This window comes from Perissodus microlepis, chromosome 18, assembly GCF_051167445.1.
Source record: "Perissodus microlepis isolate ML-2025 ecotype Zambia chromosome 18, ASM5116744v1, whole genome shotgun sequence".
Lineage (NCBI taxonomy): Eukaryota > Metazoa > Chordata > Actinopteri > Cichliformes > Cichlidae > Perissodus > Perissodus microlepis.
Genome location: NC_140478.1, coordinates 19,775,692 through 19,792,044, shown reverse-complemented (window position 1 = coordinate 19,792,044; position 16,353 = coordinate 19,775,692). Strand labels below are relative to the sequence as shown.

The 16,353-nt window shown below is 42.2% G+C and overlaps 1 protein-coding gene across 1 annotated transcript; it reads right to left on the bottom strand.

The window, feature by feature from the left end:
- Positions 1 to 1,296: 1,296 nt before the first annotated feature.
- LOC146367745 (HIG1 domain family member 1A, mitochondrial-like) lies at positions 1,297 to 3,721 on the bottom strand. Its single transcript, XM_084912764.1, has 4 exons — positions 3,595 to 3,721; positions 3,027 to 3,101; positions 2,745 to 2,879; positions 1,297 to 2,612 (listed from the first exon to the last, which is right to left on the bottom strand). The coding sequence occupies exons 2-4, from the start codon at positions 3,094 to 3,096 to the stop codon at positions 2,536 to 2,538; spliced, it is 282 nt and encodes a 93-aa protein (XP_084768890.1). The 5' UTR covers positions 3,097 to 3,101; positions 3,595 to 3,721; the 3' UTR covers positions 1,297 to 2,535.
- Between the last annotated feature and the right edge of the window lie 12,632 nt (positions 3,722 to 16,353).

Genomic DNA, 16,353 nt, shown 5'->3' with positions numbered 1-16,353 from the left:
CACAGTGCAGAGAACACAAATTAGCATCCATTACTATAATGAAATAATTTGTTAGTTTGAAATGCTACAGGGAACTATGTACCTGTACATTAATGCTGTGGAAAGACTTCCTGTTCACATAGTCTCCTTCATTTACTGAAGGAGCAATGATTGGAACGTGAGTGCCATCTATACAGCCAATCATGCCTGGGAACCCTGAAAATAAATGTAAAATTTAAGTAGTAGTTCAAGTATCACCACATCATGAATTAAGTTTTGTTCATCCTGATACCTGCAATTTTGTGGAATCCCTCTTTGATAAATCTTGTGGGTCTATGACCGGGGAACACCACAAACGAGTACAGGAGACGTTTCAGTGCAACTGTAACATTCCTGACTGCCCGACAGACGGTAGCCTTGGAAACGTGCTCAGCGTCACCAATATTATACAGAAAGCTCCCGTTTGCAAAAAAACGAAGTGCAATACAAATAATATGTACAGTACTGAGAGAATGTCCGCGATGTGTCACATGAGCAATATTAGGCCTGAGGATGTTATTCAAATGAATTATAGATTGTGCTGAAAAACGGTAACGTTCACACAGAAAATCATCAGGAAATGATAAAATGTCCAAACGCGCTCTAATCACTCTCTCCCGGCGGAGAGCTCTGCGGAGAATTTGGGCTTCAACATCTACTGGCTCTTCAAGGAAGGTGCACGCCATGTCTGACACTTCCTACAGTCAGGTTTCCGACAAAGAGGCGGAGAAAGTCAGGGTAAGTTGCAGTAAACCTGCTAGGGGGCAGGTTAGCTTCACGGAGTGTGTCGTCATGGTGACTCACTCAGAATTAATCTGAACTCGCTTTGTGAAACCGAAGACCCAGAGTTTTCGTTCACTCAGGGTGTACTTACTCAGAGTTTGCACTAAACCGGCTTCCTGAAATAGGGCCCCGGACCTTATGCAGTCACCCGTGCCACGGGACCCTAACTATGTGTCACTTCACATACATTCAGATGTGGAGTCTGTTTGAGGTCACCACTCTACTCTACCACCTTTCTTACTGATGTTGTTTTTGCATAATTTTGTGCAAGATAACTAAATGAAGATAACAGCAGGATCTGTGCATGTTTACGCATGCCATTGATAGGTGTGCTCTTTTCGGTACAGGATGAAACACGATACATGGCACGTGTCAGGTAGAATATCAAGGAAATGCCTGTTTACACACTTTCCAAAGTCACAGTGACAAATCATTTTTCCCAGCTTAAAATTATGCCAGGCATTCCCTGATAAGAAAGTGAATAGAAACAGCATATGACTGAGCAAATCACAGAAGCTTTATTTGGTAGAATTGGAAAGAGAAGATTACCTGTTAGAAACTGTGTCGTCAGTGAGAAGCTCAAAAAAAAAAAAAAAAAAAAAAAAGACCCTAACAACAAAAAGCTGCAATGTTATATTGTGGTTCAAACTTGGGGAGAACTTTATGATCACTGTAGAGTCTGTCCTTTCATGCTGTTGAGTTTATTAGTTTAGAGTGTTGTGAGCCTTTCCTGTTAACTGTAAATGTTTTAGCTGCTGTAGGTGTACTACACAACCCAGAAGATGGGGGTGATCAATAACAATATAATGGCACAAAGACAACATTTAACAGTCAAAACACATCAAGGTACCAAAAACCATACACAAAAAAAAAAAAACTTTTTTTCTTTAACACTTAAAAAAAAACAACAACTCTCAAATGACATCCTGTGCTTGTGTACAACTTAGCTTAGAGAATAACTTCACAAGGCAACTAATTAAACACAAGGCTGCTACACAGTGTATAGATGTTCCACGGAAGCCAGTGCTAAATTGAAGTGAAAAAATAAATAAAAGAATTTCACCATTACAATAAAACTGCATAAAAGCTACAGAATTAAAGCCTTTTTCTCCACACAGTTTCAACATAATGGCTATATAGATTTTTTCTATAGGATAATATAGCTCAACACCACCAGTATCAGTTATTTTATCACTATCATTATTTTTTACTTTAGGGCTCTGCTCCATCTGACAGCCAAGTGCTGTGAACGGCTTTAAATACTCAAAATGCACTGGGATGCTCATTTAGAAATATATGAGCTCAGGTGCAATCAATTTTAATCTGGCAAACATCCCAGTATTAGTACAGGAAATGAACAGGGATGGTTAGCTGATACGAGACAAAAATAAATATGTAGCATTTGGTGGTTAATTTTTAATCCAGGCCCAACTCAGTAACACACATGTTCAGCAAAGTTTATACATTTTCATTTTGATATTTTGTAGATATTTCACTCACAGCAAGAGCAGATGAACTTTCAGTAATGCCCCCAAACTATCAGGGATATTAACACCAAGAAAAATCTGATGGGATCAATACAACTCCTACTATGCACAGTGTCATCAAATAGTTTCAGCTATTTACAGCAGACATGTGCATATAAAAGTCAGGACATCTGTGAAACAAATCTTGTGCACACCTTAATATGAGGCAATACTAAGGGACATAAAATATGAGTCCAAGAGGCCATGTTCACTTGGGTTGGGTTGCTTTCTGTTCTTGTTCAATAGGCTTTGCAAAGTAATCTCTGTACATGGAGAACAGGACACCTGAAAACAAAACAAAAAAATAAATAATGTAAAATGGCCCGTGTTTATAGTATTATGATTTCAGGTTCAAACCACAAATCAAAAATAAAGAAGTGGTTGCAGTTTGGTAGTAAGAACTGAAAGATGACCCACCAACAGTCATTGCTCCCACCACAAAGCCTTGGGCAGCTACACGCATGTGAATCAGGTGCACCGACATTTTTGTATCTCCACGACTTTTCATTTTCATCAGCCTGTAGCCAACAATAGCAACAAATCCAGCCATCCCTGCAAAAAGCAAAAGTCATTAAAACAAAAATAAGACAGCAACATATCCCCCAAATCCTCTGAAAACTCACTCAATAAACCCCAAAACTTAAACTTTTGTGTTTGTGAGCACATATTTTATTTGTCCTTGTCATAATATGTACTCACCGACTGGGACAAATGGATTCTCCTTTGCCTTTCGCCAGAATTTGGACTCACTCTCCTGATAAGAAGACATCTCGCCTGAAACAAGAACGAGGTCGACTGAGTTCAAACGTTTGTTGGCCGTGTAGCAGTACAGCATGCAAGCTAATTCAGTGCTGATAGAAACCAATAAAACGCATAGAGAAACATGTCAGGAAGTATCAGGCGGTGCCTCACACAAAAAAAATCTCCAAAATCAGGCTTTAAAAGTCGTTCCCACGAAAGATGTCCGAGAGTCGCTATTAACAGGACATGAAAACTTCAGAGGTGACAGATGAAGGGCACGGACTAGACCTATCTTTCACAGACCTAACATTAAACAACTGTGCCTGATATGACGCGACACTTTTAAGTAGTATTATATTTAAATATTATATATTTTGAAAGGGAAGAATTTTTATTCAGCTGCGAGGCCTTTCCGTGTGGTGCGGGAGAAAAATGTGGAAAAGCAACAACTCGAGAGTTAAGATGAGCTACACTTTAAAAAGCACGTAAAGACACTTCCACCGAACTGAAGAGGGCTCCCTCTTACCTGCTTTAAGGTGTCGTTAGCTGGAAGCACCAGTGAAAGAATTATCCGCGGAGATCTACGTCTCCTCCGAGCAGCAGCTTGTAGTTATGGAGGAAGTAATAAGCCGGCATCTACGTGATACATTCTGCGTGCTACATAACAGTTCCCCCGTACGCATGCCTGACGTCAGCAACCGCTGTGTTGTGTTCACGTTCCAAGAGAATGTAGTAAATACAGGTAACATCTTCGAAAGCCTTGGACCTACAAGCTCAAGAAGGCGGAGAAAGTGGATGAGGTCCTGTTAGCATTTTCACAACATGTGGAACATGACCCAGTGTGACCTAGAGTAATGTGTGTCTACAAAGGATATGCTGGAGCACTCTCTGTATGTGTTAATGTGCTCTGGTTTTGTTTCAGTTTACTATACTGTCATTGCTGTAGGTCAGGGATCAAAATCAGAAAGACTATTTATCCCCAAGGGGCAATTAAGACACAATAGAGCAGCATGACGTTGAAGATAAGGACAGGCATAAACAGGCAACAGTAGTGAGATAATAAATACACAGAATATACAGCATATATACAGTTTTAAAATGACACAGTTTTAAAATTAAAGTGACTGAAAGGTGAATAAATAACTGTAAGTGAGTAAAGTGTCGGCAGTATAAAAAGAGTGTAGAGTAGTTTATGTTTATGGGTGTGGAAAATGGTCTTATTGGCTGGAGTTAAAAAGCAGGGTGGCTTTGGGGACAAAGGTGGCTCTCCTCCTCTCAGTCCTGCAGGAAATGCAGCGGAGGAGTCATAATGCTTTCCAGGAAGGCATAGTAAAATGTCATCATGATGGGTGTGCTGACTCCAAAGGAGTTGAGTTTCCCAAGGAGGTATGGCCGTTGGTGGCACCTTCTGAAAATCTCCTCTGTGTTGGCAGAGAATATCAGGAGGTTGTCAAAGATGGTTCCCAGGTATTTGTACTCCTCAACTACCTCCGCTGGCTTCCCATGGATGGTGGTGGTGACTGAAGCAGCCAGCTCCCTTTGCCTACTGGAGAAGGTCACCACCATCTCTTTGGTTTTGCTCACATTCAGTTCAAGTTTGGAGCTGTCACACCACTACAAACTCCTGAAGAGCGGGCCCATGGTGTTGTGAGGGGCCTGACAGCAGTGACAGGAGAACCTTGTCATCAGCATATTTCACCAGGTGACAGTTGGGCTGTGTGGATCTGCAGTCATTGGTGTAGAGGATGAAGAGCAGGGGGGAGAGCACACAGCCCTGGGGGGAGCCAGTGGAGGTGGAACGAGAGTTGTTGACCCAAACTTTCTGAGTCCTGTTGGTCAAAAAGTCCAATATCCACAGGATTAGCTGATCATCCAGGTGAAATCAGGAGGAAAGTTTAGTGGCCAGGATATGAGGCTGCAGAGTGTTGAACGCTGATGAGAAATCAGCAAACAGAAGACTGGCGGAGGAGTCAGGGAGCTCCAGATGTTTGTGGATGGAGTCCAAGATGAAGATTTTTCCATCATCAACACCTCTGCATGCACGGTAAGCAAACTGGAGTGGGTCCATCAGGGGGTCAGTTGCTCTTACAATGTGCTGTTTTATGATCTTCTCCATGGCCTTCATCACCAGGGAGGCGAGGGCCACAGAACGAAGATCAATCAGAGACTTTGGGTTGTTTCTTTTGGGGATGGGGGTGACTGTGGAGTGTTTCCACAGCTGGGGGACGGTGTGACTGTCAATTGAGTGTTGAAATAGAGTCCGGAACACACTTCCTAGTTGCCCTGCACAGTGCCTCAAAACTCGACTGCTGATGTTGTCATGGCCGGGTGAGCTCCTCTGTGTTTGAGGGATGTCTAACTCATTTTACATGGTGTGGGACATAAGTGGGCCAGACCATTTAATCCTGGAGATATTTTATTATAAGCCAAAAGAAGTGTTAAAGAATTTCAAGAACCTTTTTGAACAATCTCATACACTTGCACACCTTCGTACATCAAGTTTCTTTTTGGACAATGCTAAGTACACTGAAATACAGGGTAAGTATGTTACAGTTTAAACTGAAATGATAAGTCATTCGACACTGGAAGAACATGTAAGCGCCACACAGAAGTGAACCTGCTGTTTTTTGTTTTTTTTTGGGGGGGGGGGTTAGTAACTAAAAGTTTAAAAAGAGAGAGAGAGAGAGACATATAAACATTACATAGAGTAGTAAATTCAATAGCCAATGATAGACATCTGTGCATCATGATGACCCCTCCCACTCGATTTGTTCTCCTGGTCATGTGCCGGAGGGTTGTAGAGTGGCGGAGGTGGGGCTACAAAAGAGCCACGCCTGACACTAATTCACTGAATTGCTGTAAGGAAACGTTTCCGAGGTGTCCTAAATGCAACGTGAGTTCGGTAAAACGCCTTTGAATAAAAAGTAAAAATGGGGACACATGATGCAAAATAGCTCTCTGCCTGTTGTTTCTTAATGTGGGTTATCGGGTTGCAGTTTTAACGAAGCGAGAGAGCTGTATGGTGTGAACTAATCTCTATTTAACCGATCGCGGAAGTAGGTGTAAGGGAATCCTTTTGCTTCTCGTGTTAATCTCGGGGATGACGTAACTGTGGCCTCAAGTCACGTGCAACGCCTGCAATGTGCTGCATATGCTGTTCCATGATGCTGCTGGAACAAAAAAAAAAAGGAAAGAAAAAGGACTCTGTGAACCCAACCTCTCCATCTAATAACAATACACTGAGAACGAGAACTGTGGAGGCTTCACTGTGCCAGAATAAATCACAGTATTTGATTAGAAAATTACTTATTATGATGAATTTAATATCATCAACTCAATTTATATACTATGATTGGTTTGTTGTTGTATCAAAAAATAGCTGCCTATATTCCTGATGTAAAAGATTTCACTGCACTTTACTTTTTGTAAATTACACCCCAAACAAGCCAGTTATCTGAAGCAGAGGAATAAATTGTTTGTTTCTTAACAATAGTAGTTGGCCATGCCTCTCCAAAAGCTTCTGCGCTGTGTTCAGCTTTCTTGAGAATGAACATCAAAAGAATCTTTCAAGTCTTAATGAGCCTGTGGTATTTCCTTCATGCAATTATGGTCCAGTTACCACTGATTATATGCCAGAACAGAGTGTACACAGGAGATTAAAGTAGAAAAGTAGAGATACAAAAGTGGGAGAGCAGCAATCGGCCTTCCAGACAACCTTATGACAGCACAATTAAATAAACATGGTTCATATTTATTCCCATTTCCTTTTAGAACTTTAGTCTAATACCTTCTGAAGTCCTTTGTGCTATACAACCCATAAGATTCTCATGATTTCAAAAAAGATTTATTTTAAGAACTAATGATTAATATACTATTATACTATAACTCTTATCAGTGACCAGGACAAGTCACTGATGCTGTTTAGCACAGACCTTAACCCCGTGATCCAGCTCATTGCAAAGACTCGATACAGATACAGATTTAGAAGCAGACACCAAGCTTTACACAAAGAGGAAACAAGACATCAAATCACAAATCAACCTCACCAGGATCTACTGCAAGGATATCAGGATGTCCTAAAGATATAGTAACTCTGGTAATTGTCAGAAAGCCTTCCTACAGTAGATGGCTACAAGTTCCTAGACCACAAGTCAGTGAAAATCACGATGGAGATACTGAGGACGTCAGCTAGATACAAACATCTCCTGAAGGTAAAACGGATGATGTGAAGTCAGCTCAGTGAGCTTAGTCAGCCTTACATATATGGCCTACCAGCCACAGGAGGACATAGATAAAACAGATATGAAGACATAATGCAAAGTCCAGCACCCTAAGACTATACATTGTTGCAATAAAAAAGAGACAGGGTAAGGATTAGCAAGGGTGGGATCCACAATGGAGGATGAAATAAGGAGTTCATCAGAGGGATGACAGATGATGATGGGAAGGAATAAAAATATAGTGGAAAACCAAGTCTCTGGGATATATCACTGGGACGTAGTGGAAGTGGGTGACATAATCGTTTATATTAGCTCTAATAAATGAGACAAATGCCAGAACTAAATTTCTCGTGTTGCCAAGGCCGTTCTTAACCACAAGGGGACCCTGTGCAAAATTTAACTTAAGGGTTTCTTATCAGATCCTGTAACTAATGAATATCTCCACCTCTGTGAGACTCAATAGCTGAAGTGGGTGACATCAAGAAATCCTCCCAGTGGTTAGAAATGGGTAGCCTGGTGAGCAGCACGGAGGCTACATATCTGATCCATAGAGCAGACAAAACCCAAGCTTCAGGCCCTGCAAAGATGAGACAGTCCAGAACATAAGAGCAGCAGGGAAGTAGGAAGCAAGCTAGGCAAAACTAAGTTCATGGCATAGTGCAGAGGAAGACCTATTTATGGATTTGAAATCCCAAAGGTACAAACCTCCAACTACTTTTAGATTTCTCTTCTTCTTCTTTTTCTTTTAGTGATCCCTTTGGGGTTGGCCACCGTGGATCATCTGCCTTCATCTTACCCTTTTCTGTCACACCAACCCTCTGCATGTCCTTTATCACTACATCCACGAATCTCTCTGTGGTCTATTTCTTTTCTTTCTGCTTGGCAGACCCATATTTAACGTCCTGTGGCCAGTATATCAACTATTCCTCCTTTGCAACCAATATCACATGAGTGCTTTTTTACACACATATCAGAGCACCAAATATGCATTCATCAGGGTGTCTCATCTGAAAATCGATATTTCCTAATAATGAAGTGGAAAACTGCAAGGGAAGCTCAGTATTAATTTTTTCTTTTCTTTTCTTTTCTTTTCTTTTTTTTTTTTTTTGCAAATTTTGAGAGTTTAGCGAATTGAGAATTTCTTCTGAAAAGGGCTTTATCAATGGCCATCCCCAGAATTAATGAATGAATTTAAAATTTCCATCCAAAATTCACCATATGTAAGAATTGGAATTTACATACATTCAACTGATTTTCATCTGGTATTGAGAAACTGCCCTGCTGAGCTATCAGGATTCTATATTGACCTTAAAAAACAGATGGTTGCCAGACCTAAAGGTTTTGTGTTGTTAAGGCTATCCTCAGCCATTTGGGGACGATGGCTGAGATTTAACCTGTAACTATCTGCACCTCTGGGAAACTGATATCATTCACTTATATCACTTTTATATCTTTGTGATATACAAACTATCAAAGTACACATAAATTTGCACATATTAGGCTAAGCATCCCTATAATATTCTATTCTTTTGATTATGTTAAAAAAAATAATTTCATTTAAACAGTGTAACACAGAAATGTGCACAGTTGTGTTTAATGGCAGACAGCTAATGTAGTTCACATACAGTTCATATATGCTACATTATACAGTTGATATAGCAGCATACTCTGCTTTTAAGCCACATTGTCACTTGTGTTGATGTTTAGATTAACACCTGTACTGCTTTCTTTTAAAAAATAAAATAAAATAAAATAAATGGCAAGCTGAAAAACAGTCAAGCACTCAATTATGCTGATTCTTTTTATTGTTCGCCATAAAAACAAAAGTCCAGCAGATGGTGCCACATTCCCACTGAATTCAGTAGATCAGCGTGCAATTAAATTAATAGAGTTTAACGTTCAAAGACAAATCTCTAATCATTTATGATCGGTAATAGGTTTCAGGGTCAGTCACACAATGCATGCGAGCTTCCAAATGCAGGCCGAAGTCAGCTTTTTTTTTCTTTTTTCTTTCTAGTTATCGCAACCATAAAACTACACTGAAAAAAAGTGGATTTATGTAAGCATCTTGCATGTATTTAACACAATTGCCTCGTGTTTTAAAGTTAAATGTAACTAGATAGTGTAAAAACTACATGATATGCAGAAAGGGTGTATTCTGTAACATGTTGACCTCCATAGATTTTAGCTGTTGTTTTGCTAGCTCGTGTGTGCGTGCATTTAATAAGAAGCTCGGTATACAGACAAGGATAACACATGGTGTCAGAGTAGCGGTTTTCTACGCAATCCCTCGCCGTCGGACAGCGCAGTCATGGAGGCTTACGGCGTTCCCACACCGCGCATGGATTGGGACTCTAGCAACCTGCCCGAGGCATGGCGGCGTTTCAAGCAGCACGCCGAGCTAATGTTCGCTGGTCCTCTTCGGGGGAAGGAGGAGGCAGACAAGTGCAGCTACCTTCTTCTATGGGTCGGTGAAAAAGGACGGGACGTCTACAACACGTGGACGCTCACCGCAGACGACTCCCGAAAGCTTCAGACGTACTACGATAAGTACACTGATTACATCATACCGAAAGCTAACCCAATCTACGCCAGATATAAGTTCCATGAAAAGATGCAGGGTGAAAATGAGGCGTTTGAACAGTTTATTACGGAACTGAAACTGCTTGCTAAAGACTGTGGGTACCCAAATACAGATGAAATGGTCAGGGATCGCATCGTATTTGCCACTAACTCGCCACACGTCCGAGAAAAGCTACTCAGCCAAGGCGCAGAGCTCACGCTAGAGAAAGCTATAGATATAGCACGATCACACGAGCTAGCAAAGCAACAGCTAAAATCTACGGGTCACTCCAGGGGCCAAGAAACTGTGCACGCCATCGGCAGGAAACCGTACAGACAAGAAAATCAAACAAGAAGCGTGAAACCAAAAGAACACGCTAATGCAACACTAAAAACGTGCAGCTATTGTGCCGGACAACACAGTAATAAAGACACCTGCCCAGCAAAAGGGAAGCAATGTGCAAAATGCAAGAGAATGAACCATTTTGCAAGAGCATGCAGGTCAAGACTCCCTTCGCAGACAAAAGCCCACCTCAAATCAGTACACACTGTGAGAGAGAACATAGAAATGACAACTAAGGACACAGATGAGGAGCAAGACTGTTTCTACATTGATAGCATCACCATAGAAAATGAAGGAAGAAATGATGAGCAAGCATATGCAGACATGCAACTTGGTTCCCCCCCACAGACAGTGAGGTTTAAAGTTGACACTGGGGCACAAGCAAACACAATTCCAGCCAACATGTTCCAGACACTCTTCCCACGTGTGACACTGAAGCCTGTCACACACAAGCTCACAGATTACGGGGCACTCACTCAGCGTGGAAGGGAAATGCCAGCTAAAATGCAAACACAAACACAAAACCTGCACGTTGGAATTCCATGTTGTTAACACAAGCGCCCCACCTGTATTAGCAATGAAAGCTTGCCGTGACCTTAACCTGGTCAGGATCGTGATGGCAGTGACGGAGGAAAGAGACAAGACAACCAACAGTTCACAGGCAATACTAGACGAGTATGCAGACGTATTTAAAGGGATAGGAGAATTTCCTGGTGAATGCAGTTTCCATGTAAACCCAGACGCACCCACAGTCAGCCCACCTCGTCGGATTCCCATCGCTCTGCGAGCCCGACTCAAAGACGAGCTCGACAACATGGAAAGGAATCAAATCATATGCAAGGTCACAGATCCTACGGACTGGGTGAATGCACTTGTTGTCGTGGAAAAACCCAAGACAGGCAGACTCAGAGTATGTCTGGACCCCAGACCCCTCAACAAGGCTATACAAAGACCCCATTACCCTCTACCCACCTTGGAGGATGTCACCACAAAACTTGCTGGGGCCAAGTATTTCAGTGTTTTGGACGCCAGATCAGGCTACTGGGCCATTAAGCTAAGCCACGAATCATCTCTGTTAACCACATTTAATACTGTGTTTGGCAGGTACCGCTTCCTCAGGCTGCCATTCGGCATAATCTCAGCCCAGGATAAGTTCCAGCGACGCGTGGATGAGACCTACGAGGGCCTGAGGGGCGTGGCAGCCATTGTGGACGACGTATTGGTCTTCGGAGAAACCAAACAGGAGCATGACGACAACCTGAGGGCCATGCTGCAGCGCAGCAGGGAGAGAGGTGTAAAACTGAACCCTGACAAGTGCACCATCTGCGTCAAAGAGGTCAGTTACTTCGGTCACACATTGTCACACGAAGGACTAAAACCAGATCCACAAAAAGTAAAAGCTGTCCAAGACATGGCGCCCCCACAGAACAGGGCAGAACTGGAAACAGTGCTGGGGATGGTTAATTATTTAGCAAGATTTGCCCCACACCTGTCAGAGATAAACGCACCGCTCCGCCAGCTGTTAATGCAGGACAGTGAGTTTGTATGGGACAAGAACCATGACAGATCCTTTCAACGAATGAAGGAGCTGATCACTAGAGAACCAGGCCCAGTTCTCTCCTTCTTCAACCCCAAGAAAGCGCTACGACTCCAGGTCGATGCATCCAAAAGTGGCCTCGGTGCTGTGATGCTGCAGGATGGCAAGCCAGTCGCCTACGCATCCAAATCACTTAACAGCACTGAGCAGAACTATGCCCAAATAGAAAAATAGCTGTATGCTGTTCTCTTTGGCTGCAAGCGGTTCCACGAGTACATGTACGGTCGACATGTGACCATTGAATCGGACCACAAGCCACTCGAGTCCATACTCAAAAAACCACTAGCATCAGCACCACCACGGCTACAGAGGATGATACTACAGCTGCAAAAGTACGACATCAGCATCATCCACAAGCCAGGGAAAGACATCCCGGTAGCCGACACGCTCTCCCGGAAATCCATAGAGTTCCACGATAAATCACTATGTGACGGGATGGATGCGCAGATCCACTCAGTCCTCAGCAACATGCCTGTCAGTGATCAGAGACTCTCAGAGATAAGAAACGAAACAGCCCAGGATCCTCAGCTCAACACCCTGACAAGGACCACATTGAGTGGATGGCCGGATAAAAGGTCTCAATGTCCGCCTGACATCCAGGAGTTTTGGAACCACAGGGATGAGATCTCACTGATAGACGGGATCATGTTCAAAGGAGAGAAAATGATCATCCCAAAAAGGCTCAGAAAGGACATGATAGATCGGATTCATTCCAGCCATATGGGCATAGAAAAGAGTAAAAACAGAGCCAGAGACCTTCTGTTTTGGCCAGGCATGGGAAAGCAGATTGAGGAAGCAGTCGGAGCCTGCAGCACATGCCAGGAGAGACAAGCTGCTAACCCCAAGGAACCCCTGTTGTCACATGCAATACCAGAACGACCGTGGCAGGTCATAGCCACCGATCTGTTCACTTGGAACTCGGAAGACTACATCATCATCGTAGATTACTACAGCAGATTCTTCGAGTTGGAAAGACTGCACAGCTGCACTGCAGAAGCAGTGATCCACAAACTAAAGTCAGCCATGGCTAGGCATCGTATTCCAGAGTCAGTGATTAGTGATAACGGCCCGTGCTATGCTTCAAGTAAGTTCCAACAGTTCGCAAAGTCATGGAGTTTCACCCACACCACTACTAGCCCCCATTACCCACAGAGCAACGGCCTAGCCGAGAAAACGGTCCAGACAGCAAAAAAACTACTGGACAAGGCCAAAGCTGAACATAAGGATCCCTACTTGAGCCTATTAGAATACCGGAGCACCCCTGTGGACAACTTAAAGTCACCTGCACAACTACTCATGAGCCGGAGACTCCGCTCCATCCTCCCTGCAACACCAAAACAGCTGGAACCCCAAGTAGTTTGCCAGCAAACAGTGCGTGAGAGGAGAGAAGTCTGCCAGCAGCGCCAGCAGACTTATTTCAACAGAGCCGCCCGACCTCTGCCTCAACTATATCCTGGCACACCGGTCTGGTTCCGGCAACAAGATGGTTCCTGGAAACCAGCTGTGGTCACAAGTTGTGCCGACACGTCCAGAAGCTACAACATAACCACAGATACAGGACAAGTTTATCGCCGTAACCGCCGACACCTCCGCGAAGGCAGAAACAGCGTAGGAGGTGAGGAGATCATTTAACCAACAGTCAACAGCGATGACAGCTCTGTGGTTTCTCAGCCCCCGCCTGTGGTGCCCCCTGATAAAGACATTACAACACCCGGATACACGACTCGATATGGGCGTGTTACTAAACCAAGACAGGTCTTGGACCTGTAATATTGTAAAGGGTGCAGGCGGATCGCTGCCCTAAAAAAAAAAAAAAAAAAAAGGGGCTGGTCACATGTTTGTTGTTCCGATGATGTCACTAAATGCATCTGTTTATTATGGTAATGATGTAGCCAGTATTGAGTCGAATGCTATGTTAGTAATGGATGTTGCTCAGGATGTTATTCCCGTAATTTCAGTTGCCTTAGAAATTTTACAAGCCTGAGTTGTTTTGTTGTTTTGGTTTTTTTTTAAGAAGGGAGCTGTAACATGTTGACCTATGTTTGTATCAGCCACTAGATGGCACTGTGTTGCTGCAATGTGTGTAATTCACTGGCGAGCAAGAAGCTCCAGGAAAAAATGAGAATAGAAAATAAAGTGGAATCGGAGCAGAGATCGGTGTGTGCGTGCATTTAATAAGAAGCTCGGTATACAGACAAGGATAACACATATTCAATTGTTCATATCAACGTTAAATCTCGGGGAACCACGCGTGATTTCATCTCGCGGGCTGTGGATCGTGGTTTAAAAAAGGCATCCATCTCAGTCAAGTCGAGCAGCCAACTCTACTTTTTTTTGGTATGTCTTGATTTTTTGAATTAATATTTACCATATTTCAGCCAAATGTAGTTAAACGTCTAGAGTGTCGCCATGTAACATGCTAAAAAAGAGCTGTTAGCTTATTTGCTGTTTTATCTGTCATCAAAGAATTGGCGCTTTTTCATTTGAATTTGTCTTTGGCACAAGAGCCGTAATATCACATTAAACCTAATTACGAGGCACTCATAACATAATTTGGTTTTCTGTGTGAATAGATTTGCCAACTGACTCTTCAGTTACATTGTGTATTTACTGCACCATGGTGTTAGTGAGATTTTGGACATTGAACAGCTTTAGCTAATATCATCAGCGGCATTATGCTAGCTTACATCCCTACCCCTCCTGCCCTCACCTACTGTCCTTTTGTTTTTGTTTTTGTTTTTGTTTTGTTTTCTTTTGCTGCACATTGAGAGATGACCTCTATTCTGCATTTCAACAGGAGTCAGCTGATGGATTGTGGGTTCAAGGTGTTATGGTGAGAAAGTATATTCTATTTTCGCTTAAGGTTTCTGTAACTTAATTATAATAGATTTTTTTTAATTATTAGGTGCATGCATACTCAAACAGACCACCCTATTAATACAACTGAGAAATCCAAAATCTGCCATAGGTTTAACTTATACCCGTATGTATTGTCAGAAAGGTGATTACTGGACTCACATTAATGCACACTTGAACTAAAATGAGGTTGTAACTTGTGGGTTGTTGGGTTGCAAATCAGAAACAAACATCTTTGGATTTTTTTAGTCCCATAAGATCAGGAAACACAGTTTTTATTCAACAAAACATTACTGATTAACCAAGCACAGTGCCTGCTGTTATTTCAAAATAATTTAATGTCATTTCAGATAAAATGCAGCATCCCAGTGCATCCCAACCATGCCTTTACAGTCAAGGTTTGTGTATATGTATTGCATTAGGGCAGTAAAAGATTTTTATGCTGCATCCATTGAAACAGTCAACTATTACCCGTGAGTACAGATTCCACTAAAAGGATGCCATAATTTTCGTCATGCATTTACTGGCCCACTGAGAAAAATGTATCTTTTTTTAAAAATATATGTTCTGGAAACTATATATCCATAAAGTTGATGTCAAACAGGAACTTTTGATATTGCTTTGTTGGATGCTGGTGTTGCATGTTGACTGGTTTAAAAAGTCAAGAGTTTTTGTCTGGGATCATTTTCTTCTGTGCTACTGAAAAGTTCACAAATCTCTGTTTTCTTTGTTATAATACTTAAGGATGACATTAATGCTCGAAGGGAGTCCCTCATCAAAGTGCTCCGCATCTGTGTGAAAGACAATTGCAACATCTTGGTGCAGGAGTTCATGGTGAGTGTTTTATGAGTAGATTGTGGCTTTGCGACATTTAAAAATGCATTTAGTTATCCACTTGATCCTCATTGGACTGGTTAGGACCAGTAGTCCTCTTTAGTAATTTGAAGTTCACATGAAGCCTGGTAGTGAACTCGGCCGCCGGCCCTAGAGGCCCCACCCCTGTATTAGGGGTCACATCAGTGTGAAAAAACTTTCAATTTCTCATTCTAGTGAACAAAGGAAAATCCCACCAATATTTACATTAGCTTTTGTTTGGGGAAAAAAAAATGACCAACTGACCAACAGCTAACCAAATTGTGGGGCTGAAAGTCTAAATTCTAACATCTTCTCGGTGACATAACCTGTATTTCTGATGGGCCGGTGTCTTTCTAACAAAAACTAATGTAAAGCATTTGAAATTATTATGTTTTTCACTCTCTCTTAGAAACTCTGTTAGACCATGAATGGCAGCATGGCAGGCCACTCTTTGGCTATAGCTATTTACTATGGTTTAAATTACTCTAACATTAGAACTGGTAGATGAGTTTAAAAAGGAATCTTAAAGAAATGTTTTGTGTTTAACCAGGACTTGACTGAGGCCACTGCACAGATTGAGAAAACCACAATGAACATCTGTCTCCAGAGATGCGCCAGGCAATGACTTTTCTGATGTTGGCATCATCATCAAGGGTATAGTAGTTCTTCAAGATCTGGATAACGTGACCTTTGCAGTAGCCATGCTGTTTGGACCTTTTTTATTCCTTCAATATGAATTACCCATCACAACTCTGCTACACTTTTGAGGTGATTCAAAGGGTGGTAATGGAGTTGGATGCAACTCAGCTCTCAAGAAAAGCTCACAACTAAGACAAAACTGCTCTTGCAAGG

Coding starts and splice junctions, on each gene's coding strand:
- LOC146367745 (XM_084912764.1), bottom strand. CDS start 3,096: ATGTCTTCTTATCAGGAGAGTGAGTCCAAATTCTGGCGAAAGGCAAAG. Junction 2,880..3,026: donor GAATCCATTTGTCCCAGTCG/GTGAGTACATAT, acceptor TGCTTTTTGCAG/GGATGGCTGGATTTGTTGCT. Junction 2,613..2,744: donor GGTGGGAGCAATGACTGTTG/GTGGGTCATCTT, acceptor TTTTGTTTTCAG/GTGTCCTGTTCTCCATGTAC.